The sequence below is a fragment of the Lynx rufus genome, unplaced genomic scaffold (genome assembly GCF_022079265.1).
Source record: "Lynx rufus isolate CCGP_SWC_20201006 ecotype Redwood Valley unplaced genomic scaffold, mLynRuf1.p SCAF_2, whole genome shotgun sequence".
NCBI lineage: Eukaryota > Metazoa > Chordata > Mammalia > Carnivora > Felidae > Lynx > Lynx rufus.
The window spans coordinates 110379122-110407054 of NW_025814834.1; the positions used below are offsets into that span (position 1 = coordinate 110379122).

General features: G+C 47.0%; 1 protein-coding gene across 1 annotated transcript; it reads right to left on the minus strand.

Annotated features, from left to right (window-relative positions):
- On the minus strand, positions 1–27933 carry ERCC3 (ERCC excision repair 3, TFIIH core complex helicase subunit). Its single transcript, XM_047084733.1, has 15 exons — positions 27852–27933; positions 27283–27488; positions 26394–26630; positions 24509–24558; positions 23940–24075; positions 23370–23534; positions 22682–22886; positions 20252–20566; positions 14670–14854; positions 11163–11365; positions 10376–10472; positions 9150–9267; positions 4810–4928; positions 2494–2646; positions 1–432 (listed from the first exon to the last, which is right to left on the minus strand). Exons 1-15 carry the CDS (start codon positions 27877–27879, stop codon positions 301–303), a joined length of 2349 nt encoding a protein of 782 aa, XP_046940689.1. The 5' UTR covers positions 27880–27933; the 3' UTR covers positions 1–300.

Here is a 27933-nt window from a genome sequence, read left to right on the forward strand (position 1 = left end):
AGTTGTTAAATGTTCCATTTATACACCTTAAACATTACAAAGATTTATATACAGGAATGACCACTCCCCAATATTGAAAAATGGTCTAGGAACCCCCAAAAATATAGTCTCCCAACTTTTTCAAAAAGCCCTGGATGATTCACAAAGAGCCAAGCTCTCGATGCATTTTCCTCAATACAGTTAACAAACACTGCATCTAGATCATGTTGGCCAATGCCAGAGGAAAGATTATGATACGGAAAATCCCTCTCCAGCGTTGGTGCTGAGCACCCTGGCTTGACCTGGGTGACCATGTGGCCATCATTTCCTGAATCGCTTGAAGAGTGGGTGCACGTGCTTCGTGGAAGTCTTGCCCCGTGACGAGTGGTACTCCATGTACACGGTGTCGTCGGCCCCAGACATAGAGCTCATTGTGCCAAAGCGCCGAGACACCTGCGGGAGGACCCAGCCCAAGGTTAGTTTACAAGGGGAAAGACACTCCTTTTAGAACATTTATAATTGTAGTAAGTTTTTCAAAGTTTTTAATATTTTTTTTTAGAACACTTATTGACTACTATGTCTCAGGCATTATACTAAACAGTTCACATGCATTTACATGTTATTAACTCATCCAATCCTCCCAATCATTATAATCCTCATTTTACAGATGAAGAAACTGAGGCACAGAGAGATTAAGTAACTTGTCCAAGATTACACAGCTCTTAAAATTTTTTTTTTTTCAACGTTTATTTATTTTGGGACAGAGAGAGACAGAGCATGAACGGGGGAGGGGCAGAGAGAGAGGGAGACACAGAATCGGAAACAGGCTCCAGGCTCTGAGCCATCAGCCCAGAGCCCGACGCGGGGCTCGAACTCCCGGACCGCGAGATCGTGACCTGGCTGAAGTCGGACGCTTAACCGACTGCGCCACCCAGGCGCCCCTGCACAGCTCTTCAAGAGACGGGATTTCAACTCTGGCAGCCAGCTTCAGATTCCCTATTCTTAACCATAATGCTATTCTGCCTCTCTTACTAACAATTTATGAACAGAATTTTTCAACAGTGAGAACAGTGGTCCCCCAACAGCTCAAGACTCCACCATAAGGTTTTGAATCAAGTGGAAAGCCAGAAAGCCCTGGGCTTGAATCTTGGATCTACCTCTCACTGTGGACAAATACTGAATGTCTGCACCTCAATGAACTCATCTATAAAATGGGGACAGCCACATCTGTCTTGACATACATGGTGTGAACAGAAATCATACAGGCAGGGTTTGACCCAGAGCCTTGCACACCACTTGCACCAGATTACAAGCCTGGGGACATACAGGCACCAAGCAATGCCAGCCTGACCTTAGGTGACTCCCTGGTTGGTGGGATTGACCAGGCATTCCAAGGACACAGTGAGAGGCAAGAAGTTTCCCTGAAGCATCCATGAGGGAAGGCTCAGACACCTCCGAGCTGGTCTGGTCCCCCAGTCTCAGGCTAGAGGAAGGGCAGCACCTCCCGGGGGACAGTGTATTTCTTCCTTTACCCCAACCACTGCTCACCTCTTAGCTCTAATATCAATATAGCTTCCAATGCACCTGACTACACCATACTTTTCTCTTGGAAGAGCCGGATAAGAACTCCCCATAATGGTACTTTCATTAGTTATACCATATTATATAGGGCTGGGCACAGGCAGGCATTCAGTAACTATTTGTAGAATAAATGGAAAGTTCACTATTTTCAGAGAACTCTACATATTTTAATTAATTTTATTTTAGAGGCAGAGACAGAGCACTAGCTGAGGAGAGGGGCGGGGGGGGGGGGGGGGGACAGAGAATCTCAAGCAGGCTCCATGCTCAGCGTGAAGCCTCTATGGGGCTTTGACTTGAGCTAAAATTAAAAGTCAGACGCTCAACCAACCCAGCCACCCAGGTGCTCCTTTTTAATTTTTTTTTATTTAAATTTTCTTTTTATAATGTGAGAGAGAGAGAGACAGAGAGACAGAGAGACAGAACTCTACATTTTTCAAGATAAATACTGAAACTAACTGGGAGAGGATCCTTAGACCCACCTTACTGGACAGCTTACTGGACTAGACCCACCTAAGCTGGACAGCTTAGCTCTATTACTGAGGAGGAAGCCAGAGTTGAATTGGCCTGTGCAAGGCCCTGGACGGCAGGCCCAGGCCTGCAACACCCCCTCCTGCAGCCACCTGGGAGCCAGCCTGGGGCCACATTTGCCACCCTGGGCTCCCCCATTCTGTGCACAGAGCAGGGGGCCAGCCACAGACTATGGGCGTGGCCACATGAAACAGCGTGTCCAGAAGGAAGGATGCATCGAAAGGTTAACGGGGGTAATTTCTGTTATTTTCTTCTCCACAGCTTCCTGGTCTTTCCAAGTCTTTATGGAGGTCGCACAGGTGCGCACGCGCACCTGCACACGCACAGGGGACGCAGTGCATGCGAGCGCATAAGAACTCTGTCCTTTGGGAGAACTGGCAGGTGGGGCCTCACCCGCTCACTCACCTGGCTGGACCTGGAGCCAAATTCTCCTGCCACCACCTCTTCCTCTGCATCCAGGTCAGTGGCTGCCAGGACCTTCTGTAGGAGCTGTTGTTGCTCTTCCCTCGTGGAAAACGCCAGCTCTTCGTCCTCCATACCAGCCAGCTTTGTGATCACCTATAAAGCCAAAATCAGCAGGCCACATGGCCCCTTCTGTTTTGCCTCCCTCGGACCCAGCTGAGCAGGTGGCTAAAAACGGAGAGCTCCTCTCTGGCATTGCAGAGACCAGCTTCAGAGCCATCTGTAACAGGGAGCTTAACTGATGACTGCAGGGCAGGAGATGGGAAGGAAATTCCAGAGACACCTACTCCCAGAACAGCAAATCCATAATCACTTACAGACGACCAACGGGACCTTGACAACTCTAATGCGCCCCCGTGGCAGTATTCCACCTTGCACCAGGTAAAGGAAGGGACCAAAGATGGAGGGCACAGCCTGCCGCCCTCAGGAAGGGTCTTCAGACCCCTGGGCTTGGCCCATAGGACTTCCAGCAGGACGGCACTTAGAAATGAGAGCATGTCGGGGCGCCTGGGTGGCTTAGTCGGTTGAGCCTCTGACTTCGGCTCAGGTCATGATGTCAGTCTGTGAGTTCGAGTTCCGTGTCAGGCTCTGTGCTGACAGCTCAGAGCCTGGAGCCTGCTTCAGATTCTGTGTCTCCCTCTCTCTCTGCCCCTCCCCTGCTCATGCTCTGTCTCTGTCTCAAAAATAAGTAAAAACATTAAAAAAAAAAAAAAAAAAAGAAATGAGAGCATGTCAAGGTGGGTTTGCAGCACTTTCTTCTAAGACAGCAAGAGAACAGCATGTAGAGATGTGGTGTTCCCTTCTTTGGAGGTGACTCACTATGAGGCCTACCAATTCCTGAAGAAAGCCAGGACTGATGACGTAGAGAAATCTCCCCCCCCCCCTCTAAATCTTCTCATAATTTTAATGAGAAAAAAAAGGCCTAGAAGTAGGGATCTGGCTGAGCCCTTCAGGGGGCCACAGGCCCAGAGCATAAACATCGGGCGTTTCTGCCCTGGCCTGACCACCCCTCTGGGAAGTCCAGGGTCATGATCACAGGAGCTCTAACCGGGCTGCTCTCAGCAGGCAGCTCTGAAGGCAAGCGGGGCAAAGGCCCCTCCGACCAGCAGACAATCGCAGGTCCAGGTGCCTTTCTGCCAAGGGCACCTTCCAAAAAGCCCAGGACATGACCTGATTTGGCACATGTTCTCTCATTGGACTCTCCAGGGATCAGGACGTATGAACGTTACTATCACCACCTACTTTTCACAGACACATAAAAAGGTCATAATGCAAATCCTTCAAAATACGGTCAAGCATCCTGTCCTCTAGCCCAGCATGAGAAATCTGAAATTGTCACTGCTTCCAGCTAAAAAAGGAGGGGTCAGACGGCCCTGACCTCTTATCTACGGTTAATGACAGAAACTGGCCAACCTGAAAAAGACACAAGCAAAAGGATCTGAAAAGGCAGCCTGCAGTCTTCTGAGAACCAAGAATCTGGGAACCTACATGTTCTAGGGGTGTCCTTTTAGTCCCCAGCTTCCAGCACCCTCCATCCACCCCCACAAACAAAAACCTTTAGGGGCACAAAATCGTGACACAACCTTTCCACTTGTGTCAACAGAAGAGAACACAAACATGGCAGCCGGTGGAAGTCAGCCAAAACGTTAGCACCTCCCAAACTGCACAACCGTGGGTTCATAGCGCATGGACACCTGTGCTGTGAGGCCCCTGAGGCTGACTGACAGCACAGCTCGCCCAGCACCCAGTGGGGCGCCCCACTGGAGCCGACCTTGTATCACAAATCAGGTGTGTGAACAACCTGGGAAACCCTGAGCTCCAGTGGACAGCCACTGCTGGTGCAGGAAAGTAATCCCAAGGGGCTCAGGGTGGCACAGTGACGGCCATAGCTCTGAGGTGTCCCGAGTCCTGCCAGGAAGCACATCTTCCTGCTGACAGCTAACATTCTTCTTCCAAGACAACTGTAAAATCTGAACAAGTAGACACTCCAGACCCCTCACTTCGGAGGCCCCATTCTTTAACCATTCACTGTGGGAAGCCTGGGGCAGGAAGGGATCCTGCACAATATTTTCCCTCAAAGTCCCCGGCAATTTGTGCAGAGATACAGGGAACGTGAGGCGGGGTTTCCAATGCCCTCATGCTCTGTGCCTGCCTAAGCTGTCCCCCAGTGGTGCCGATGGCGGCTCCCCCTTCTCCTGGAGGTGCGGGCACAAAGCAAGCCTCGGTTCTATTCTCACCATGCATTTAATGAATACATACCTTAAAGCTATAACCCTGGTCTACCAAGAACCTCTGCCGCTTGGTTGAGTAAGCCATTTCCTGTGTGTCCTGCGACACCAACGAGTAGAAGAAGGCATTGTACTCCTCTGCCACCATTCCTTAAGGGAGGCAAGGAAAAGACAAACATCATATGACTTCACTCATGTGGAATTTAAGATACAAAACAGGTGAACATAAGGGAAGGGAAGCAAAAATAAAAACAGGGAGGGGGACAAAACGTAAAAGATTATTAAATATACAGAACACACAGAAGGTTGCTGGAGGGGCTGTGGGAGGGGCGATGGGCTAAATGGACAAGGGGCATTAAGGAGGACACTTGTTGGGATGAGCACTGGGGTTATACATAGGGGATGAATCACTGGAATCTACTCCTGAAATCATTTTTGCACTATATGCTAGCTAACTTGGATGTAATTAATAAAATATATATATATAATAATTAATATTATATATATGTTATATATAAACATAAATAAAATATATTTCTTATAATTAATACTATTTATATATATTATTATTTCATACACACACACACACACGCACATATGTAACATATATAAAAAGAGAGAGGGAAGGAAAAAGGACAACATTAGCTGTTACGATGCCTGGAAGCAAGGCTCCAGGGCTCAAAAGTACGCTGACCCCGCACAATGTGAGAGTTAGGGCGCTGAACCCCTAACCCTGCAGAGCTGAAAACCCACATAATGTCTAATTCCCCCAAAACTTAACTACTAATAGCCTACTGCTGACCAGAAGGCTTACCAGTAATATGGAATACTTGATGAATACGTATTTTGCATGTTATACATATTACATACTATTTTTAGTATAAAGTAAACCAGAGAAAAGAACACATTAAGAAAATCATGAACAAAAGTACACTCTCAGTACTGTAGTTATCCAAAAAAACCCCCACAGCTCAAACTACAGTTCAAGGGTCAACCACAATGCAGTGGGAGAGCTTTGCAGTCAAGGGGCTAATGGCCTGGACTCTGTGTGGGCACTTACTTCATCAAAATTAAAAATGTTTGGTTAAAGAACACCATTAAGAAAGTGAAAAAACAACCCACAGAATGGGAGAAAATATTTACAGAGCATGTATCTGATAAGGAATTTATATCTGGACTATATAAAGAACTATTACAAGCCAATAATGAAAAGACAAATGACCCAATTATAAGAAGAGCAAAGGATCTGAACTGACATTTCTTTTTAAAGAAATTTTAATTGTTTGTTTATTTATTTTGAGAGAGAGAGAGAAAGAGTTCAAGCAGGGGAGAGGCAGAGAGAGAGGGAGAGAGAATCCTAAGCAGACTCCGCACTGATAGCAGAGAGTCCGATGTGGGGCTTGAACCCATGAACCACAAGATCGTTACCTGAGGTGAATTAAGAGTCGGAGGCTTAACTAAGCCACCCACACGCCCCTGAACAGACCTTTCTCCAAAGAAAATATACAAATGACCAATGAGCCCATGAAAAGCATTGAACATATTAGTCATCAGGAAAATGCAAACCACAACCACAATGAGGTACCACCTGCCACTCCCTAGGATGGCTAGAATCAAAAAAGATCAGGGTGCCCGTGTGGCTCAGAAGGTTTAAGCGTCTGACTTGGCTCAGGTCATGATCTCATGGTTCATGAGTTCGAGCCCCACGTTGGGCTCTGTGCTGACAGCTTGGAGCCTGGGGCCTGCTTGCGATTCTGTCTCCCTCTCTCTGCCCCTCCCCAACTTGCACATGCTCTCTCTCTCAAAAATAAACAAACATTTAAATAAAAAAAAGTTTTAAAGAAAGGTTATTACAGCTATTGTCAAGGATGTAGAGAAACTGGATTCCTCACACACTGCTGCTAAGAGTGTCAAATGGTGCAGCCGTTCTGGAGGATAGTCTGGTAGTTTATTAAGATGTTCAACAGAGTTACCACATGACTCAACAATCTACTCCTAGTTATACCCAACAGACCTGAAAACATACGCCCACACAAATTTGCACATGACTTTCATAGCAGCAGTATTCCTAAGAGCCAAAAGTGGAAACAACCCAAGTGTCTGTCAATAGAAGAACGAATAAATAAGACATACAATGGAATATTATTCAGCATTAAAAAGGAAGGAAATACTGATACATACTACAATAAAGATGATTCTTGTGAAAACATCATGCTAATGAAAAAGGCAGTCACAGAAGACCCAGACTGCATGATTCCATACATATGAAATGTCTAGAATGAGCACAATTATCAAGGTAAAAATAGTCGTGATTGCCTGCAGGTGGGGCTGGGAGGCAAGAAGAAAGGAAGAGTTACTGCCAATGGGAAAGGGTTTCTTTCCTGCAGTGATGAGAATATTCTAAACACAGACTGTGGTGATGGTTATACACTTTGCAATTATATTAAGAACCAATGGGGGCGCCTGGGTGGCTCAGTTGGTTAAGCGTACAACTTCAGCTCAGGTCGTGATCTCAAGGTTCGTGGGCTCAAGCCCTGTGTCAGGCTCTGTGCTGACAGCTCGGAACCTGGAACCTGCTTCAGATTCTGTGTCTCCCTCTCTCTCTGCCCCTTGCCCACTCACACTCTGTCTCTTCCTCAAAAATAAACGTTTAAAAAAAAAAAAGAACCAATGAACTGGGGCACCTGGGTGGCTCAGTCAGTTAAAGTGTCTGACTTCAGCTCAGGTCATGATCTCACAGTTTGTGAGTTCGAGCCCCACGTTGGACTCTCTGCTGTTAGCTCAGAGCCCACTTCGGACCCTCTGTCCCCTTCTCTCTCTACCCCTTCCCTGCTCTCATTCGCTCTCTGTATCTCTCTCTCAAGAATAAACATTAAGAAACAACAAATTAATGAACTATACACTTCCAGTGGACCGACTATACGGTATGTGAATTCTCAATAAAGTTGCTTGAAAAAAAAAAAAGAAAAAAAAACCCAAAAAAACAAAAACCCAGGTCAGAAAAAAAACCTAGAGCAGAAGAATGATCACAGAAACTAGGACAGAAAATACTGAAGCCTGTAAAACCTGATCCTTCTGGAAAATCTGCACATTTTGCTTCACAGTCCAAATGTCAGCAGGTTCAATATCTGTGTACTGCCTCTGAATTCAATTGTTTCTTAGTCTTACAAGAGCTCACAGATGCAAAGATAGCAGCCAAATACGTTACATCAAATAGTATTTTTAAAAAACAAATTCTACTCAAATTCAAAGGGGCTTTAAAATTAGATTTGTTTCTTTTGGGGGGAGGTAATGGGTAAGGCATAAGTTAATGAGCTACATTCACATATACTAGCCAGATGATATTCCTGTCAATTTATAAAAGCTATCGTTTCTCCAGCAGCCTTTTACACTGTTCTATTATATATGGCTCCCTCCTCACAAGAGTCCTTCAAGAGTCCTTCAAGAGGACTGTCACTCCCACTCTGGATGGGAAAGCAAGGCTCAGACCGGCAAACCACCTGCCCAAGGTCACCAGGGTGGTCTGGTGCTCAAGTTCATGCTATTTCTACTAACATGCCCTGTCTCCAGTTTAAATACAATCAGCTGCCTCTTAAACACATTCTACAACAGCACGATTCCAACATATGCCCCTACCCTTGTTTCCAGTCACCCTAGCAGTCCAGCTGCCCCTAAGGAAAGCGAATTCCCTGAGGACAGGGCCTGTGTCCTGGTCTTAGGGCCTGCCTGGTCCCAGGAGGAGAGACGCGGCCACTCTAAGCGTCAGTCCCTGCCACACCCACCATTAGGGTCAGGGCCCTCTCACCACAGGTAACAAGCAGAGACTCCGGCCTCGCACCCTCATTCACTAAGCACAACACCCCTGCTGCGAGCTGCCACCCAAGGCAGGACTCTTCACAGGGTGCGCGCAAAGTATCCCCGTGTGGCTGCCCGAGCTGCTCTTTCCAAAGCCCTCCCCAACTCTTGACTCAAGGCCCAGGGTTCAGTTCCAGCTCCCACATGGCACTGGCGGCCCAGCTCCGCTTCCTGCCTTTTATGTCCACAGCACTGCACACTCACACCGCTTCCCTGGCCCCTGATGGCCTACCAACGCAACAGCTCGGCTTTGAGGACACCCAACGCAGAGCAGGCAGCTGCCACGGAGAACGCCCACATAGGAACTCCGAGGCCAGAGAAAGAACACGAGCCACGCTGATCTTGGTCGTTGCTTTGGGACCCCTCCCTGCGGCATCTACTTAGCCGGGGTCCCAGCATCCCGGGGTGCCTGCTCACCACCACGGGCACGCAGGCAGCACAGCCCTACCCTCTTCCGAGTCCAAGTGGCTCAAAAGGAAAGACTTGCTGGAGCAGAAGGCGTAAGGCCACCTTTACCTTTTTTGGCTCGGAGCACTCGCCCCAGCCTCTGGGCCTCCTGCCGCCGGGAGCCACCATGAGATGAGATCTGAATGAGAACATTTGCTTCTGGCAGATCAAACGATGTGTCACCCACCTACAGAAATGAAACAGCGTTGAGTTTGACAAATTTTTTTTTTTTTGTTTTTTATCTGGGACAAGAAGAAAACAATCAGTTGACCTGGAATTTAAATAAGCTCTAAAGATAATTGAGAGAGACAAACCCATCCTCTTCCCTCTGCACCAGGGTCCTGCGGATGCAGGCAGGCCTCTAGGACCTTCTGTGAACTCTCCTGAGAGCTGTCCTAAAGAAGCGAGTCAGGACTCCCAGTCCCCACCGGCCATCTCATTTATGCTCCCAGGCCAGGCTGCTAGGGACCAGAGACAAGAGGGCCTATCAACAGAGATTCTTCGTAAAGGATTACTCTTCTTTTTTGCTACAGAAACACGTCTGCACAAAACCATCTACACTCGTGACTGGAGGCCAATGAAACCATCAGCACATGTGGGACACAGGACCTGTCAGGGCCCACTGCCCACACCAGGCTAGATCTGGTCAGGGTAGCGGCCTTGGCTTGAGGGTTCCAACCATGGAGGTTCCCAGCACATATCTAAGTATGGTACTTACTAACCCAGCTGTGATCAACTTTATTGGCAAACCGCATTTATTTTGAGCTTTGGGCCTGTTCTAATCTGAATGCCTGCTCTACACTGTTCGGCCATAGCTTCCAACAGTATCACCAAGCTGGGCCTTTGTACATTCGCACCGTGCCTACATCCACCGCCCACCACACCACGGCACACGAACAGTCAGGATGAAGGTTGCCCACAGCCCACAGGAAGCAAAAACTCCACAAAGAGAACCTCATCTAAATGTCCACTTCTGCCAGAATAGGTAATGAAAATTTTCCCCTGGGATAGAGAAAATACAATTTAAAATTCCTATATCCCCAAAAGAAGTGGGGAAAACCTCAGTCAAGCAAAGAGACTTTATAAATTGTCCACAACACATTCAACCCCACAAGTGCTCCTTCTGCTACCCATCAGAAAGCATTCCTGTCACCAGACACTGGAAACATGGGAATGAGAAGTGACACATGACGTCCCTTCAACAAACATGAATTCATGGCCCTCGCAATCACCCAGTGTCCCCTCTAGCCCTGGGGGTGCTGAGGCCTCACCACCACCCTGCAGGGCACACAGACCTTGGATATGAAGATGGTGTTGATTTTGGGGTTGTGCTTGAAATTCTGGAGAATCTGCATCCTCTCTCCCTGGGATGTAGGACCATAGATATACGGTCTAAAGAAGAATGAGGTGTGTTAGGAGGACCACAGAATCACCCCCCAATTAACATCAGTGGGAAAAGGAATTCTTGCAAGGTTGCTCCCTCCCGGGAAGCCCTCCACCATGCAAGAATATCAGAGGGAGGCCCATAAAAATGAGGGGCTATAGACCCTCAGCCAAGGTTCTGGTCACCACTCTCTTCAGGATTTCCTCCTTCACTTTTTTCCTTGTTTCTGGACTGTGCTTTTTTCCTGAATCCATGTCCCTCAATCTAAGCTTAGTGTCTACACAAGCAGTGCTAACACAGCATCCAGGTGGGACTAGGGGCCACTGAGGACACCGCTGGTGTTTCCTGAGAAGCTCTGTCTAGATGCAGGGCTGGCTGGGATGCTGGCCCAGCCAGCCTTGCCTTCCTGTCCCCTGTACAGTCTGACCTCAGCTCCACCAGAGTGCTCACTCGGCCTGCCATTCCAGATACCAACTTGTGCCCACCTTCGGAGCCCAGCTCATAGATGGAGCCCCACCAAAGCAGCATGACTCTGGCCCCTGACCCCTGGGCTGAGGGTGACCAGGCTGCTGCAGAACCAGACCTTCAGACCCTAAGAGAACTTTGAGAGGCAAAGAAGGAAAACCAGGCACCTTCTGCACTCGGGTTTGGGGGAAGATTAAGCTGCCTTGGGGCAACTCCAACTCTTCACTTCTTACTTGTTCAGCCTAATGGCATATTCTTTCAGGGCAAACACATTGTCGGCAAAGACAATAATCTTGTCATTCCTCCTTTCATGAAACTTGATCAGAAACTGGCAAGCTCTGAATTTGTTGGGGTTCATGGTATACAGCAAGATTCGTTTCTTGGTTTTGATTGCCACATACTCCCGGTAAAACTCAGGAGACATCGGGCACCAAACCTGCGACACAGTAAGAATCAAGGGTCAGTTTGCAAATTTAAACATCACACAACTGGAAATTTTTAAAGACCATTAATTTAGCAGAACTAGCTTTAAAACAAATCAAAACAAAATCAAGTACCTAATGTTGAACAAGGACACTCTCATATTTATCTCTTAACACATAGATATAATAATAATAATTATTATTACTATTATTATTAATGTTTTATTTATTTTCGAGAGAGCACAGCAGGGCAAGGGCAGAGAGAGAGAGGGACAGAGGATCTGAAGCAGGCTGTGCACTGACAGCAGCAAGCCCAATGTGAGGCTTGAACTCACAAACCTCGAGATCATGACCTGAGCTGGTCAGATGTTCAACCAACTGAGCCACCCAGGCACCCCAAACACATGGATTTTTAAATGCATCGATATCTGGGGAATTACTTTCACACCAGCTCCAAGTAAGTAAAGGAAACCAGATTCTCAACCAGTGGTCCAAGTAATCCCTCCCGTTTAGACCACACCTCCACACACAAGTCTACACACAGCACTGCTATGGAGAAGCGCACACATACCTCCTAGCTCTGTCTGTTGAATTAGCCTAGCAATGACATCCTAGGAGTAATGAACACACCTAGCACCTAGATCTTGGTTTGTAAATTCCATTCTTTGCTAAAAGGGCACCTTGGAGAAATGGCTGATTTCCAGGGCCAGAATAGGTAGGGAAAGTACCAGATAAACCTAAAATACCTTGCTGTGCCAGAAAGCAAGGAAGTGCTCAAAGAATGGGGACATGTCAAATGGATACAGGAGCCAGGCTGAAGGGGTCCCACTGGTCACATCTGAGACAATTAGATCCTTCAAATAAGAATGACAGGAACACTCTTTGGGGCCTCCTCTGTGCTAGGCCCTTGTGCATCGGCTACTGGCAAGCTTAAGGAAACTCAGACAAATATACTCAAGTGCCATGGTTTTAAAGGTCTCAAGGCTGTGAACACACAAAAATGACCCTCTGGAAACTTTGCACTGAACAGGCCACAAAGCCTATCCTGACAGGCTCTGAATTCTGGGGTGTGACCAGTGCCACTTCTGTGTGATCACCACAGACCATTTCTTCATGCTGCAACCACTGTGGACTCAGCTGCTGTCGCTCCATGCCTACCACCGGCCTGAACTCGAATTCATAGGTTTTGCTGCCACTGTTTTCTGGTTCCCCCTGGGCTGTGTACTGTTATGACTCCGTTAGGATTTCTAGTTCTTTATAGTCAAAGCAATTCTTTTTCCACAGTAAAATCTTTAAAATCGTGCATTTCACAGAACATGAATGGTCCACAGACATAGGAAGCAATACTCAAGGTCATTAGTAAACAGTAAAATACAAATTAAGATCATAAGGAATACCATTTTCATACTTAGTATGTCAGCAAACAATTAAAAGAAAATAAAACTCAGTATTATGTACTAGAGAAGATGTGGAGTAATCTCACTCATCTGTGATGAGAGTGTCAGCCGGTCCAATACTTTGGAAAACAGTGTTTTCTAGGACACAACTAGTGAAGAGAACAGCCACACAGCCTTTGACCCAGATATGCTACCTCTGGGTGTATCTGCCAGAGCAGTGGCCTTCACAGTTGAATCATTTTAGGCCACAAACTAAACATTCATATGCATGAACACAGTTGTATTAAACAACATATACTCAAGAACAAAAACAAAAAACAACATCTACCCTTAATGTACTTATGCATTTTGGCAGATTCTATTCTTTCCTGATAATGACCCAATAAAGTAATGTCACCGCCTACTATGGGACCACAGTCCACAGTACAAACAACACTGCTTTAGAAAAAAATGACCCAAGGCCCCAGAAAACAGATATAAAAATATTTGCAGCAACACTATCACAACAGCAAAAAAAAAAACAGAAACAAAAACAAAACACTAAGCTCCAAATTTATGAAGAATAAATCAGTGGCTTCCTAGGGCTGGGAGCAGAAGCAGGGATTCATGGCAAATGGGCATGAGGGAAATTTCTGGGGTGGTGACGGGGTGGTGGGAAATGCAATTCGAAACTGGAGGGTGAGGACAGCTACATAATTCCTTACACTGACTAAAATCACAGAATTTACTTACTTACAACAGGTGGATGTTATGAAACATCAACTTAACACCTCAATAAAGCTGTTACAAAGACAAACTTAGCAACCCAAGTGTCTGTCAACATTATTTTTAGTGTTGTGTAGTATTTCATCATATATCCTGTTGTGGTATATTTGTACAATGGAATACTGCAGAGCACAGCTACCTGCATCATCAAAAAAGTAATACATTACGCAAGGGATAAAAGTACCAAGCAAGGGACAGAAGTCATACGAGAACACACAAAACTAGGTTCTATTTTCATATACAGGAAGACTTTTTTTGAAGGCAACGCTAAACAAAGTAGGTGATGGAAATATACACAAGAGGTAAAATAATAAAGGGAGAGGATGACAAGTTCTGTCGTGGGACAGTGAATCCCCTGGTGGGGGAGGGGAGACACAACTGGAGAGGATTAGGGCCCTCAGAGATTCCGGCAATGCTCTGTTTCGTAGGATGCGTGTTGATTATGAAGAGGCAACTACAGGGTAAGGAAGTTTTCAGCAGAGCAAGTCTACCTGCACAGGTTCCTCACACTCACCGTTACCCAAGAGGCCCCCTTCTGCCCTTGTGGGACAGAGGCCACCTGACCCTAGCCAGTGAGTGACAGTCATTTCAAGTTGCCAGGAAGGATGTTTGCAATTGTTCCTTCTGAGAAGACTTACCTTTGAATGCGTATTTTCAACATTTACCTGTGCAGGTATTCACTGTGGAACAAAACTGGGACAATGTGTTTCCCAATGTGTTTAGAAATGATGTAGGCCACAGGGGCCTTCTGGGGACACCAAAACCAAGAGGCTTTGACCCTGGGGTGGCCTGGATGGTGGCCCACACAGGAGCACCCAGGAACTCCTCAAAGGTGAGGGTGGGCAGGACCATCCAGAGGTGCTCACTCCCAGGGAAAAGGAGGAGTGGATGTGGAGGTCAAATTAGCCTGGATTACCATCCCGACTTGAGCACTTACTGACTGTGTGCCCCTGGAAAGGGGTTTTGTTTCACAAGTCTTTGGAGTGGGTAGAACACTGCCCACCTCACAGGGGGACTGAGGGAACAGTATAAAGTGGCAACACTTCTGCTCAAGTCCTGACTGTGTATCTGCCCACGGGGAGGGGACCTGAACCATTTCCCCTTAACCATGGGTGGAATCCCTCTCTCGAGGCCATACCAGGAAGGGGAAAGCTACCTCGGCACACTGGACTTTGGCGATGTAGCCATTGTTCTGCAGCTCCATCCAATTGGCTTCGTAGAGCTTGGGGCCAATCAGAAAATTTAAGTCGACAATTTTGTCATCTTCCCGGACGAGGGTGGCGGTCAAACCCAGCTTGCAGTGGGCCTGCACGATGGTAAGCACCCGTCGGAACATCCTGGCTAGGGAAACAATCAATGCATTCACACTGTCACTTTTTTTAACATTTTTTTAAATGTTTACTTATTTACTTTGAAAAAGAGCACAAGCAGAGGAGAAGTAGAGAGAGACGGAGAGAGAGAAACCCAAGCAGGCTCTGCACTGTCAGCACAAAGTCCAATGTGGGGCTCCATCTCACAAATCATGAGATCATGACTTGGGCCAAAATCAACAGCCAGAGGTTTAACCGACTGAGCCACCCAGGTGCCTCAACACTGTCACTTTTTTAAATGCTCAAGTACCACACACAGCCTTGCGACTTTACACGGGCCTGTGACACTAAGTGGGCTAACCCCGGGTTTCTGAATCATAGGAACCTGGCTCTAGACCAGAATGACTAGGCAAGAACACTTAATCATCACTTTTAGACCTGTCCAAAAGAAGGAAGAAAAAGAGAACAAAAGGGAGAAATGGCTTTAGGGAAGCTCCAAATCAGTGAGCCCCAGGATCCTTCCTTGTAACAGCTAAGCTACCAACAGGAGCGCAAATGGCGATCTGAAACACGATGTAACACTTAAAACACCAGTGAGCTCCAAATGATGCAAGGAATGTATTCATCCCAAAACTTGTACCCAGGATACCAGGAAGATGGCTGGGTGACCATGGGATCAGAGAAACAAAAGGAGCCGGGTCTGCTGGACTTCCTACCATCTTCCCAGAAAGCAGGAGACAACAGGGAGACATGAAACCCCAGGCACCCTCCTTAGGAAACTCCCTTCTCTGAGCTTTCCAATTAGATTCATCTGGTCCACCAGCAACCTCCTGTCTCTGTTTGGAATGTTCTAATTCTGGTTTATCAAATTAAATAAACACATAAATGGGATTAAGATACTAATTTCAAAAAGAACCAATTAATGGATTTCCATGGGCTCATCCTTTAAAAATACTAATACTCCGGGGGCGCCTGGGTGGCTCAGTCAGTTAAGCATCTGACTTCGGCTAAGGTCATGATCTCGCGGTTCCTGAGTTCGAGCCCCAAGGTCAGGCTCTGTGCTGACAGCTCAGAGCCTGGAACTTGCTTCAGATTCTGTGTCTTCCTCTCTCTCTGACCCTCCCCTGCTTGCAATTTGCCTCTCTCTCTCTCAAAAATAAGTAATAAAACATTAAAAATTTTTAAAAAATACTAATATTCCAAAAAAAGGTTAAAATGTTTGTGTTTCGCTTATCTTATAATACAATTAAAAGTGAGGTTAGTGATACTGCAGAAACAGAGGTTAACAATCTGAGGAAGGAAGGGTCAGACTGCACCAGAACACAAACCAAAAACGTAAGAACAGTGAGATAGCAGAGGACTGTCTGGGCCCCTAGTAAGTGTCCAGGTCTTCCAAGCTTAAGGTGGTTTGCACATACACTTGAAGACAAAGACCAGCAGCATAGTTATCTCCAAGGACTGTGCTGCTCCAAAAAAAGGGGAGCCAAGGACCGCAGACCAGGCTCCTCATGTCAGAAGGGCATGGCAGCCAAGGCAATGGAGACAGCAACCTCATGCGAGTGCCATGGAGGCAGCGCTGGGGACAGCCCAGAGATGCTATCAACCCAAGGGAAGCATGAGTCCGCTCCCTGCCTGGATACTCTGCAGCCAGAAAGAAGCCCCCGCTGTGGCATCTGTCCTACAGACCAGCCACGTCCCACTACCACATTCTCCAACAGCCATAGGGCTGTCAGGAGGAGGAACCCACATATGACACAGTGTACAGATGGTTAAGTTTTTACACAGCTATGTCCCTGTGAAATCACCCAGGTCAAGACAAGTGTTCCTAGCACCTAGAAGCCTCTCCTCTGACCCCGCCTGTCAATACCAACACTCCCCCCTCAAAGGAATCACCATCTCACTTGTCATCCAAACTTTGTATTAATAGAATCACAATACATATTCTGTGGATGTGATTTGTTTTGCTGTACATGTCACAGGTGTCAGTTGTCTCCCACTTCATCCCTAGTCCAAGCACAGTGCTTGATACATAGTGGGTTCTTAATAAATACTTCCTAAAATAATGAAAGTGGCACAGTGCAGTAAACACTTAATACATGCAAGTCTGCAGTTACCGATATTTTATCAATACAGTGAGTGACACAATAGGACTCTTTTTGGACGATGTCTAAAAGAAAACAGCCATCTTTACCTCTTGAGATAAATCTCAAAGATTTATCATTCTACCTCATCCAACGTGGTATACTTGTTTAACAATCAAGAATCTTGCTGGGGCGCCTGGGTGGCGCAGTCGGTTAAGCGGCCGACTTCAGCCAGGTCACGATCTCGCGGTCTGTGAGTTCGAGCCCCGCGTCAGGCTCTGGGCTGATGGCTCGGAGCCTGGAGCCTGTTTCCGATTCTGTGTCTCCCTCTCTCTCTGCCCCTCCCCCGTTCATGCTCTGTCTCTCTCTGTCCCAAAAATAAATAAACGTTGAAAAAAAAAAATTTTTAAAAAAAGAATCTTGCTGTGATTTGTTAGAATTCCCTAATTTAACATTGGCTCTCTGGCCCAGTGAGCATGGCCAGGCCAAGGAGCTCACAAGAACACAACAGAACTCAGAATTCTATTTAAAGCTGTTTGGTTTTACTCTCCTACCCAGCCAGAGACAAACTGACCCAGTGAATCAGGAAGAGAAAACACACAGATGGCAAGCATGAAATTTTGTGGGGTACACCCTGTATCCTCATCACCAGACAACCAATCTCAAGCCTGGCTGCCGCCCTCTGAAACCTGGGACCTAGGCTAAAAACGAACATCAACATAAACTAAGTACATACTCAGGTTTCCCAAGTTTCAAACACAGACTCCAAATGAACCACTGCACAGCACTTCCAAACTCATTTGTAGGATGTGATTCTCTAGGTCATCGATTTCCAATCCAATCAGAGCCAGTAACCTCCTGCTCCTTAAATTTTTTTTTTGGAGTTTAGTTTTTAAATTAGCACACAGTAAAAAGTGACCTTTTGCTGTGGGTGGATGGGATTGGTTCTCTAAATTTTAACACATGTGAAGATCTGTGTAACCACCACCACAATCAGGATACAGACAAACCCATTACCCCCAAAACACTCCCTCCTGTTCTCCCTTTACAGCCATACCCTGGCACCCACTGATCTGTTCTCCATCACTAGTTTTGTCTTTTCAAAGGCACTATACACCATATAACCTTCCAAGATGGGCTGATTTCGCTCAGCAAGTACCTCTGAGATTTCTCCAAGTTGTTGCATGTAGCAACAGTGTGTTGTTTTGTGGCTGAAAAGAGTTCCAGGGGAGGGACCTTCCCATTTGTCTATCCAGTCACCCGCTGTTGGGCATTTTGGTTGTTTCCAGGTTTTGGAGACTCTGACTAAAGCCCCTATGAACATTCACGTACAGGTTTTTGTGTGAACCTGAGTTTTCATTCTCTAGGACAGATGCCCAGGGGTGGGCCTGATGAGTCACATGGCAATTTTCTAAGAAACTGCCCAACTTTCCACAGTGACTGTACATTTTGTGATTCCTCTGGCGGTGCATGCCAGCTGCTCTGTACTCTCGTCAGTTATTGTCAGTATTTTCCATCGTGGCCACTCTGATGGGTGTGTGGCAGCATCTCGTCGCATGATATTAATGTGCACTTCCCTCAGGGCTAATGACGCGGAATATCTTTTCAAAGGCTCCTAGGCATCTGTATATTCTCTTTGGTGAAATGTCTACTCTTGTCTTTTGCCCATTTTCTAACATCTCTGCCACCGCCAGAATGTCTAACTGGCAATCAAATGAACGTGCCTAAAGCCGAACCTCTGCACTCTGCAAACCTGTTCCTTCTACAGCTTTCCCCAGTTCTGTAGCTTTCCTTCCAGTTGCTCAAGCCAAAACCCATATGGTCATCCTTGATTTCTCTTTCTTTCAGGTCTCATGGCCAGCCTGTCAGCTCTGCCCTCACAACACATCCAGAAGTAGATTACCTTTATTCTTACTGGTTCAAGCCTCTTGGTTGGGCCCATCCAGCTGCTTCCACCCTTGCCTCCTTCCGTTTATTCTCAGCACAGCAGCCAGGGTGGTACATTCATAGTACATGACAATCAGATCATGTTACCCTTTGCTCAAATCCCTCAAATGGCTTCCCACCTACTCATATAGTACAAGCCCAACACCCTACAGTGACCTACGTATAGGATTTGGCCCACACTCTATCCTGCCTGGCCCTCTCTAACCTTGGCTTTGGCTGCTCTCCTCTATGTCCCTCCTGCCGCATAGTCATCTTGCTGCTGTCGGACCGTGTCAAGTACTCTCCCACCTTGGGACTAATGCTGCCCTGTTCCTTCAACCTGAACGACCCCCAATCCCTACGTGGCTTGCTGTGAACATTGATAGGTACCCTCAGACATGCAGGAGGGCTGGAGGGGTTCTCATTAACTGAAAAGAATGATGCTAGGGCCACCTAGGCAGTATTTTGAACACTACGTGAAAATGCCTCTGATTTCATTTCATGCAGAGAAATCCCTAATTTACATTTAACTTACCAGAGCTTCCCCTTCATTTGTTTTATCAATGAATACTGGAATACTATGTGGCAATAAAAGGGCAGATACTACCAATACAATGTTATATGGGTCAACCATCATGCAAAGTAAAAACAGCCACATCTAAGAAAATATATATTATATGAGTCTGGAAAATAAATGAAATATTTACTATTATATATAACATGTATTCCTTAAAACATATATGAATTATATATCATATGATTCACATTATGGTATTTCTCGAAAAGGCAGGTCAACTATAGAGACAGGAAGCACTTCCATGGTTCTCTGGGGCTGGAGCTGAAAACACTGACTGTAAATGAGTATGAGGGAGAGGTTCTAAAACTGGATCACGGTCACGGCTGCACAACTCCATAAACCTGTGAAAAATCTTGAATTGTACATTTATAATAGGTAGTTTTTACTGGTGGAAATTGTATCAATATAGCTATTTTTTTTAAAAAAAGACTGCCTGCAACATTTGGAGAAGTTGGGCTTCTGTAACGTATCAAGGATCAATACTTCAATTCAGCCTTCAAATAAAACAAACACCATTACGGCAAGGACTTCAGTGCTGCTGGTCCAGTTTTCACAGCACCATAAGCCAACCGGTTAAGGGTAAACTGAACTACAACAGTAAGATTGAGGAAGAAGGGAAAAACCATTTTCTGAATGACTACTGTGGGCCAGTGATTCACGAAGCTGTCTGCCACCCACTCTCATGCCCACCCCCCCACATGCTTCGGACTTACTTTAAAACTTTACCCAGCAGACCTTTCTAGCAAGACAGATGAACTACACAGCAGTCTTCCCTCCACCCAACGAATAGAAATCAATTTTTGTCTCTGCAATGAGCAGGTAACTCGGCTCTCAGCCTGCTTACCTGGTATGGTATGTACTTCATCCAGGATCATGAGGCCCCACTCCTGAGTTTTGAGCCACTCCATGACTCGCTCAGCCTCCCAGGACCTTTTGGTGGTGTGGCCCAGCATGGAGTAGGTGCTAATGGCAATGGAGCAGCCGATGGGCTTGTCCTTGGCATCGGAGGTGAAGCGGCAGATCTGGCTGTCGTCAATGGTGGACCACATCTTGAACTGGGCTTTCCACTGCTCCACAGACACAGCTGAGTTGCCCAGTACCAGACAGCGCTTTCTCACGGTGCAAGCAGCTGTCACACCAACCAGGGACTTGCCGGCACCTATGTGAAACCAAAGGGCAATGCCACCCAAGGCCAGGTTGCAATGAAAGACAAAGACAGGGGTGCCTGAATGGCTCAGTCGATTAAGCGTCCAACTTTGGCTCAGGTCATGATCTCACGATTCGTGAGTTTGAGCCCCGCATTGGGCTCTGTGCTGACAGCTCAGAGCCTGGAGCCTGCTTCGGATTCTGTGCCTCCCTCTCTCTCTGCCCCTCCCCTGCTCATGCTGGTCTCTCTCTCTCTCTCAAAAGTAAACATTTAAAAAAATTTTTTGAAGGACACAGACAGAATCCACACACAAATCTGGGTGAATTACTTGCAATAACCCTCACAGCCGATACCATGAGGCACTTCTTGCTCCAAGGTCTGTTTTCTTCTCTATAAAAAGGAGACACGTCCAGCTCACGCACAAATGTGACAATTAAGAGAGACAGGCACCAGGCCCTCCTGTGGCATTTTCCATGAATTTTGTTCTAATGTTGAAATCTCAAAACTCACCAGAGATAAGAGACCCTCTTATTGCTGAAATTGTGAACACGAGGAAACGAAAGCGGAGGTACACGTGGCCCCCGCCATGGGAAGGTGGTGCCTTGGAGGAAAAGTGTGCCCGGCACACAGACCACACCGAGGGCCCAGTACAAGGCAGCTCTTAGACTGCACAACGTGCTGGGCTGAGAATTCAGGCATACGGGAGATGTGTACACTACTGGCAAAGACAGAGGCGAAATTCCAGGGCTTCCAAGTTTACTATCTTCCACCATTTGAAGATCAAGATAAAAATCAAGCTATTCCTTTAAACAGCATTTCCTCCTTCACCAGGCATGTGCATCAAAATCACCCAGGGAGATTAAAAAAAAAAGAATATGGAGGCACAGGCCTCTCCCCTGGAGATTCTAACCTCCTCAAGTCTGAGGTAGGGCCCCCAAGTGAATGTGCAGTGACCTCTGGCCAAGAACCTCAGCCAGGACCTGACATGACTTAGGACAAATGATATCAGACAGGTGCCAAGGAGGCTATACTCTCCTTTCTTGGATGTGCACAATGTAATAAGCCATCCAGGAACGAGCAAAGCTTCTCTGCTATGAAGTCTCCAAATACACACACTCACAAGCTGATTGCAAAGGATGAGACCCTAACTCCAGTGTACAAGATATCACTTGCCCCTGCAAGTGCAAGCTGGTGCAGCCACTCTGGAAAACAGTATGGAGGTTCCTCAAAAAATTAAAAATAGAACTACCCTATGACCCAGCAATTGCACTACTAGGCATTTATCCATGGGATACAAGTGTGCTGTTTCAAAGGGACACATGCACCCCCACGTTTATAGCAGCACTTTCAACAATAGCCAAAGTATGGAAAGAGCCCAAATGTCCATCAATGGATGAATGGATAAAGAAAATGTGGTGTATATATACAATGGAGTATTACTCGGCAATCAAAAACAATGAAATCTTGCCATTTGCAACTACGTGGATGAAACTGGAGGGTATTATGCTAAGCGAAAATAGTTAGAGAAAGACAAAAATCATATGACTTCACTCATATGAGGACATTAAGAGACAAAACAGATGAACATAAGGAAAGGGAAACAAAAATAACATAAAAACAGAAGAGACTCATAAATATGGAGAACAAACTGAGGGTTACCGGAGGGGTTGTGGGAGGGGGGATGGGCTAAATGGGGAAAGGGCACTAAGGAATCTTCTCCTGAAATCATTGTTGCACTATATGCTAACTAATTTGGATGTAAATTTTTAAAAATAAAAAATAAAATGAAAAAAAAAAGACAGCACCTGCCCCATATCACTGTCACTGCCCAAGATTGTACACATTGCTTAGTCTATGTGTTTACCATCTGTCTCTCTACAAACAAAATGAGCTCCCCGAGGTTGGAAGTGTTGTTCTATCCACCACTGTATCCCCACTGCTGAGGTCAAAGCCCTGCACACAGCAGGCACTCAAATATCTGTTAGGTCACGGATCAGGGCGTCATCTGACCTCAGCTGCTCCCTGGCCAGGTATGATTTAGAGACGGGCACACAAAGGAGAGCGACAGAAAGCTGGCAGACCATGACAGAAGAGTCTGGCCACCTTCTTCATTCAGGTGTCACTTACCACAAGGAAGAACGATGACCCCTGAGCGGGCACGTCCATTCCCAAACATCTTCCGTAAGCTCTTTTCCTGATAAGGTCTAAGGACGGCTGTGGGTTTCAGGTCAATGTTGATATCAGGGTTAACAGAATCATTCCGGAAGTCATACTCTGCCAACAGGGGGTACTCCAGGTGGATACAACGTTTCTGGAGCTCTTCAATCATTTCCTGGGGAGTGAGCATGGAAGACATTTATAATCTTGTTAAATCCAAAGCATGCTCATAAACTATGCATAATCCAAGGGGGTTAATGGTCAAGAAGACAGCATTTTATGTAGGCTTTTACAATTTCAGATCTTGATCTGCTTGATATCAAGTAGATATCTGCTTGATAACAGCTGGGTTAAAGCACAGAAAAGCAACTCAAGTTAAGGACACAGACAAAATTAAATCCAATCACCAAAATGCCACCAAAACCACCAAAATGCCCCTCAGACACTTCCCACATCTCCCAGGAACTTGTGAAGACTGACCCAGCAGCCAGAGTCACAGGACACTCAGATCTAACCCCATCAGGAGGAACGATGCCACAGCTCACAGACACCATAAAGGAGAAAGCAATTTCAGGAAGACACGGGGATCCCTTCCTCTCACACAGACCACAGAGTCCATGCAGGGCTGGGCTGCTTGGAGAGGGGTACATTCACTAACCTGCTTGACTTCAAAAGATACTGTCTGGGTCTCTTCTTCTTCTTCCTCATCCTTGTCCATTTGTTCGTAGAAGTCAAACAGGTCTGTGGGGATATCAGATTTTCCCTGTGGGTCCGTCACCCGGGAAGTGGAAGGCCCACCACTGCCCTCAGCAGTCTTGGCGATCTGTAAGAAAGGCAGGATCTGAACCTCTGTGCAACAACCAAACCTCATGCCACCAAGCAAGAGCCAAAGTTGAACAAGCAACTGCAGCTGTAAGAAGATGGGAGGGGTGCCTGGGTGGCTCAGTTGGTTGAGCATCCGACTTCAGCTCAGGTCATGATCTCGTGGTCTGTGAGTTCAAGCCCCGCATCGGGCCCTGTGCTGACAGCTCAGAGCCTGGAGCCTGCTTCGGATTCTGTGTCTCCCTCTCTCTGCCCCTCCCCCACTCATGCTCTGTCTCTCTCTTTCTGTCAAAAATAAATAAACATTAAAAAAAAAAATAGTAAGACAGCAGGGTCCCAAGATGCAAATGCTGAACTGAATGTCCCAATGCTCCCACTACCAAGGGTGACCCAGGAGCCCACTTACAGCCGACTTGCTCGTAAACGTCTCTGTGATGAGCTCCGTGGCCTCCCCGTCAGAGTTCCGCAGGCGGCACTCCCGGATCACCGGATCCTGGAGAAGATGCTGGATGACATCAGGGTGGGAGCTTTCAACAAAGTACCTAAAAGAGGGGAGGGAAGGAGGTGACTACTGAGCAGTACACCATTTCCAGAAGGTTCTGTGGCTCATTTGATCAGATGGGCTGGAAATAGTGGCTCTGTGCTTCTCTCAATCTCTTAGTCTCCCATACCCTTGGCCAGATCTGAGCTGCGAGCTACTGGCCAAGATATAACAAATGAGGTTGTGGACAAAATCTGGCTTTGAGGTCAAATAAGGAGTGGCCTGAGCCTCAGCGTCACTGCTCGGGAGTGGGGAACATGGTGGCCAGTAAATGAATTCCCAGTTTTGGTCACTTCCCTTCGCTCATCCCTTCTATCCCCTTACTCAGGGGAGCAGGTGCTGGTGCAGACAGACAGCCCACAGACAACAGCTCCTTGCCACCTGCTCTGCACAGGGCACAAGTGCCTTGGGGGGCTTGTCACAGGATCCCTTACCTGTTGTGCTTCAGGACCAGCTTGACTTTTCCGTAGCTGACAGTACACAGCTGCAAAGAGTGACAACATCCAACAGGCACAATTAGCAATACTCGGCTCACTAGGGACACATTCATTAGTGGGCATGTCTTACTACCTACCAAGTGAAGACTTCAGTTTACCCAATGTGCAATCCTAAAGAAGTCAGGTCTGCCAAAAGTGAGCTTTTTCTTATTAAACTCTACTCTTGAGAGTAAAACCTTGCTTTTGCCTGGCTCTTTCTGATGCACATCTTAATTTATAAAATGCTACGTAAAATCTTTCTTTTATTTTCCCTTCCCTTTTCTTCTCCATTCCCACAGGCCCCAGCCTAATCCAATGGTTCATCCAGCCACACCAGCATTATTACAGGTCCCAGCACAAAACTGGCACAGAGCATGTATTTAGTAATTGCTCTGTAAATTAAATGCAAAACCCCCTGGCCTCCTCACCAATGTTCCTATTTCTCCCAACTAGAATGTAAGCTTTGGAGTGCCTGGGTGGCTCATTCAGTTAAGCATCCGACTCTCGATCTCAGCTCAGGTCTTGATCTCACGGTCAGGAGTTCAAGTCTCACACTGGGCTCTGTGCTGGACATGAAGCCTACTTAAAAATAACAATTAAAAAAACAGAATGGAAGCTTCTTGACAGAAGAGACTACAGCTGAAATCTTCTAGGTTCCCAGCAATCTTCAGGACGGAAAGCAGCAGAGGTTGTGTGGTGGCCGTGGAGATCTGCCGCTCAGCTCTCAGGCTGTGACCAGCCCCTGCTGCTGCCCTTCTGGATCCCCTGCTGCATTATACCAACACCTACATTCCTGCAGGCGGCTCCAGGCCAAGACTGAGCACAGCCAGTGTGCTAATGCAGGGTTCATTCCAGCAAGGTGAGGCCCTTCTCCCTGGGCACCTTTCCATATCACAAGAAGACAGAACTCCTACCAGGGCTCCTGTCAGCTTCCCTGAGATCGGATGCATCACTGTACTGACGGTCTGTGGCACTCACCAGATCTGGGGGTCTGAATCCAACTCCCTTAGATCAGCTGAAGGTGACAAAAGCCACTGTCATCTATTCTGAATGGCATGGACCTGTCTCTCAGGACAAACCCAAGCATGTCCAATGCTCTTCATATGGAACCCTATCCACTTCAACATTTGCAAGTTCTTTTTGATTTTCCCTAATGGAAAGTGTTGACTATTGGTCCCGTGCAGGAATTCAGCCTTAGACAGAGTTTACCACTTATATTAGTCTGCTCAGCTGCTGTTCAAAACACCACAGACTGGGTGATTTAACAACAGAAACATTTCTAGAAGTCCTCCATCAAGGTGCCAGTGAATAGTTTTTAGTTAAGGCTCTCTTCCTGACTACCTTTTCACTATGTGCCCATATGACCTCTTCCTTGTGCACATGCAAAGAGAGCACCTGAGCTTTCTGGATGACTATTCTTAAAAGGATGCTAATCCTATTGGATCTGGGCCCCACTCTTATGATCCCATTTGACCTTAATTACTTCCTCATTACAAATATAATCACATTAGGGGTTACAGCTTCATATGAATTTTGGAGGGGACACAATTCAGTCCAAAACACCATTCACTTCTGGCTGCATTCCCAAATAACCCTGGCCAGAATGGGCCTGAATTAGTATCCCCAATGTGTTAGTGTTCATTGTATCAGAGCGCTCATGAGAAGTGTGGCCTCAGCAAGAAGAGATCCAGAAGAGAAGCAGCTGTGGGAATCAGTTATGTCTCTCCACACGAGATCTGAATGGCATCTTCATGATGGCCACAGGTTGACAATGGGTAGTACCTGTCCACTATTAACACATTCACAAGGAAGGCAAAAGCGCTGGCCTTAGCTCCCCACTTGCCTTAATAAACTGAATAATTCCATCAGGGACTCCCGTCTTGCTGAGCTTCCTGAGGTATTCAGTGATGTCACTAGTTTGTAGCCCAACACTGACAGCTGCATACAGGGAGTAGGCAGTTAGTTTGTACTCATGCACGTGGGTTGGTCGGCACACTGGCTCTGCAATAGCCACCAGGAAGTCTTGAGCATATTTGTAAACTGGAGAGAAGGCTTCTAAGAAGATGTGGCCATCAGGAGCCTAAGAAACACCAAATGGACATGACAGACAAAACAAAAAACAAAAAAGCCAAATGAAGTGTAGAGACTATTAGACTCTTTCCCACACCATTACCCAGAAAAGATAAGCTGCCCAAAAGGGATCTTTAACACCAAGGATATTTTTGTAAGCCCTCCTTCAGCCAACTGTGGGCCTGTAACTTTAATCAGATCCAAGGAATGGAGAGATTAGAAGAGCAGGTTTCCGAAGTCGGTTTCCACTCTTCTTCACAGGGAAAGCCCACCTTATTGGCTATCTTCAATGTACCTTTAGGTTAGTTTTCAAACAAACGTAGACTATTACCTACTTCGAGCTGAGCAACAGAGTGGCCTAGCAAATATATAGCTTCCATTACTTTTTCTAGATGGGTAATTAAAATGTTACACAATAAACGGCATTTGCTCAGTAAATAAAAAAGTATTTCCACGCATGTGGTAGAACTGAAGGGAAAGGGAGAAGGAGGGGCTAGAAACGAAGGCTAGTGTGCCCTGGGTACCTGCTCCTTCTCAGGCTGCTCAAACAGCATGTGTGAAAGCCGTCTCCCAGCCAGCTCTGGAGGGCAGTACCCTGCATTTCCATTTGGGGTCCAAAAATCGAACCAGCTTGGCTCTGCCCTGGCGGAGGGTATGCTTACCACCCAGAGGGGCCTCGAGGTGTGGTCGTCCTTCAGCGGCATCTGCAGCCTGTAGTCCTTGGCTCCATATTCATCAACTTTGGTGCCGGACTCATCCACCTGCTTCCCAGCCGCCGAGGGGACCGCTTCCTGAGAGTCGTTCCCGGGGACGTCGTCGTCATCTTCTTCTTCATCCTCGTAGTGCCGCTTCTTAGACTTCTTCTTATCTGCAGAGACGGACACAGAAGTGAGCGCAGCAGGAGCCTAAGGTTCCCTCCGCACTGTTGAGTGACATTTCGAAGGAACCTGGCAGCAGCCGTACTTCATTCACCAACGCCATGCACCCCTAGCCAAGAGCCACCTGCGTGCCGCTGGCGTCCTCTCCCTCCAACGCTTCCCACCCGGCCCACGACGCAAGGCGGCCCAAAGGTCAGGGATCGCCCCCTGCCCAGCAGCTTGTCGCGACAGCATGAACAGGCCGCGAGACACTGCGGGGCCGGCAGCCGCTGAGAAGCCCGGAGCGGCTACGACACAGGACGACGGGGAAGGCGAGCGCAGGCAGGCCCCAGAGCGCCCGCGCCACGTCTCACCGCGGTCTCCCCGGTCTCTTTTGCCCATGGCAGCAACAGCACCACACAGCCGGTGCCGCCGAGTCTCCGCGGCGGCTACTCC

What these genes read in the sequence shown, in the direction of transcription:
- ERCC3 (XM_047084733.1), bottom strand. Translation starts at nt 27,879, where the DNA reads ATGGGCAAAAGAGACCGGGGAGACCGCG. An exon ending in TATGCCATTAGGCTGAACAA is followed by an intron (nt 10,473 to 11,162) that starts GTAAGAAGTGAA and finishes ATTCTTCTTTAG; the next exon opens with ACCGTATATCTATGGTCCTA. An exon ending in TTGGCTCCAGGTCCAGCCAG is followed by an intron (nt 433 to 2,493) that starts GTGAGTGAGCGG and finishes GTCCTCCCGCAG; the next exon opens with GTGTCTCGGCGCTTTGGCAC.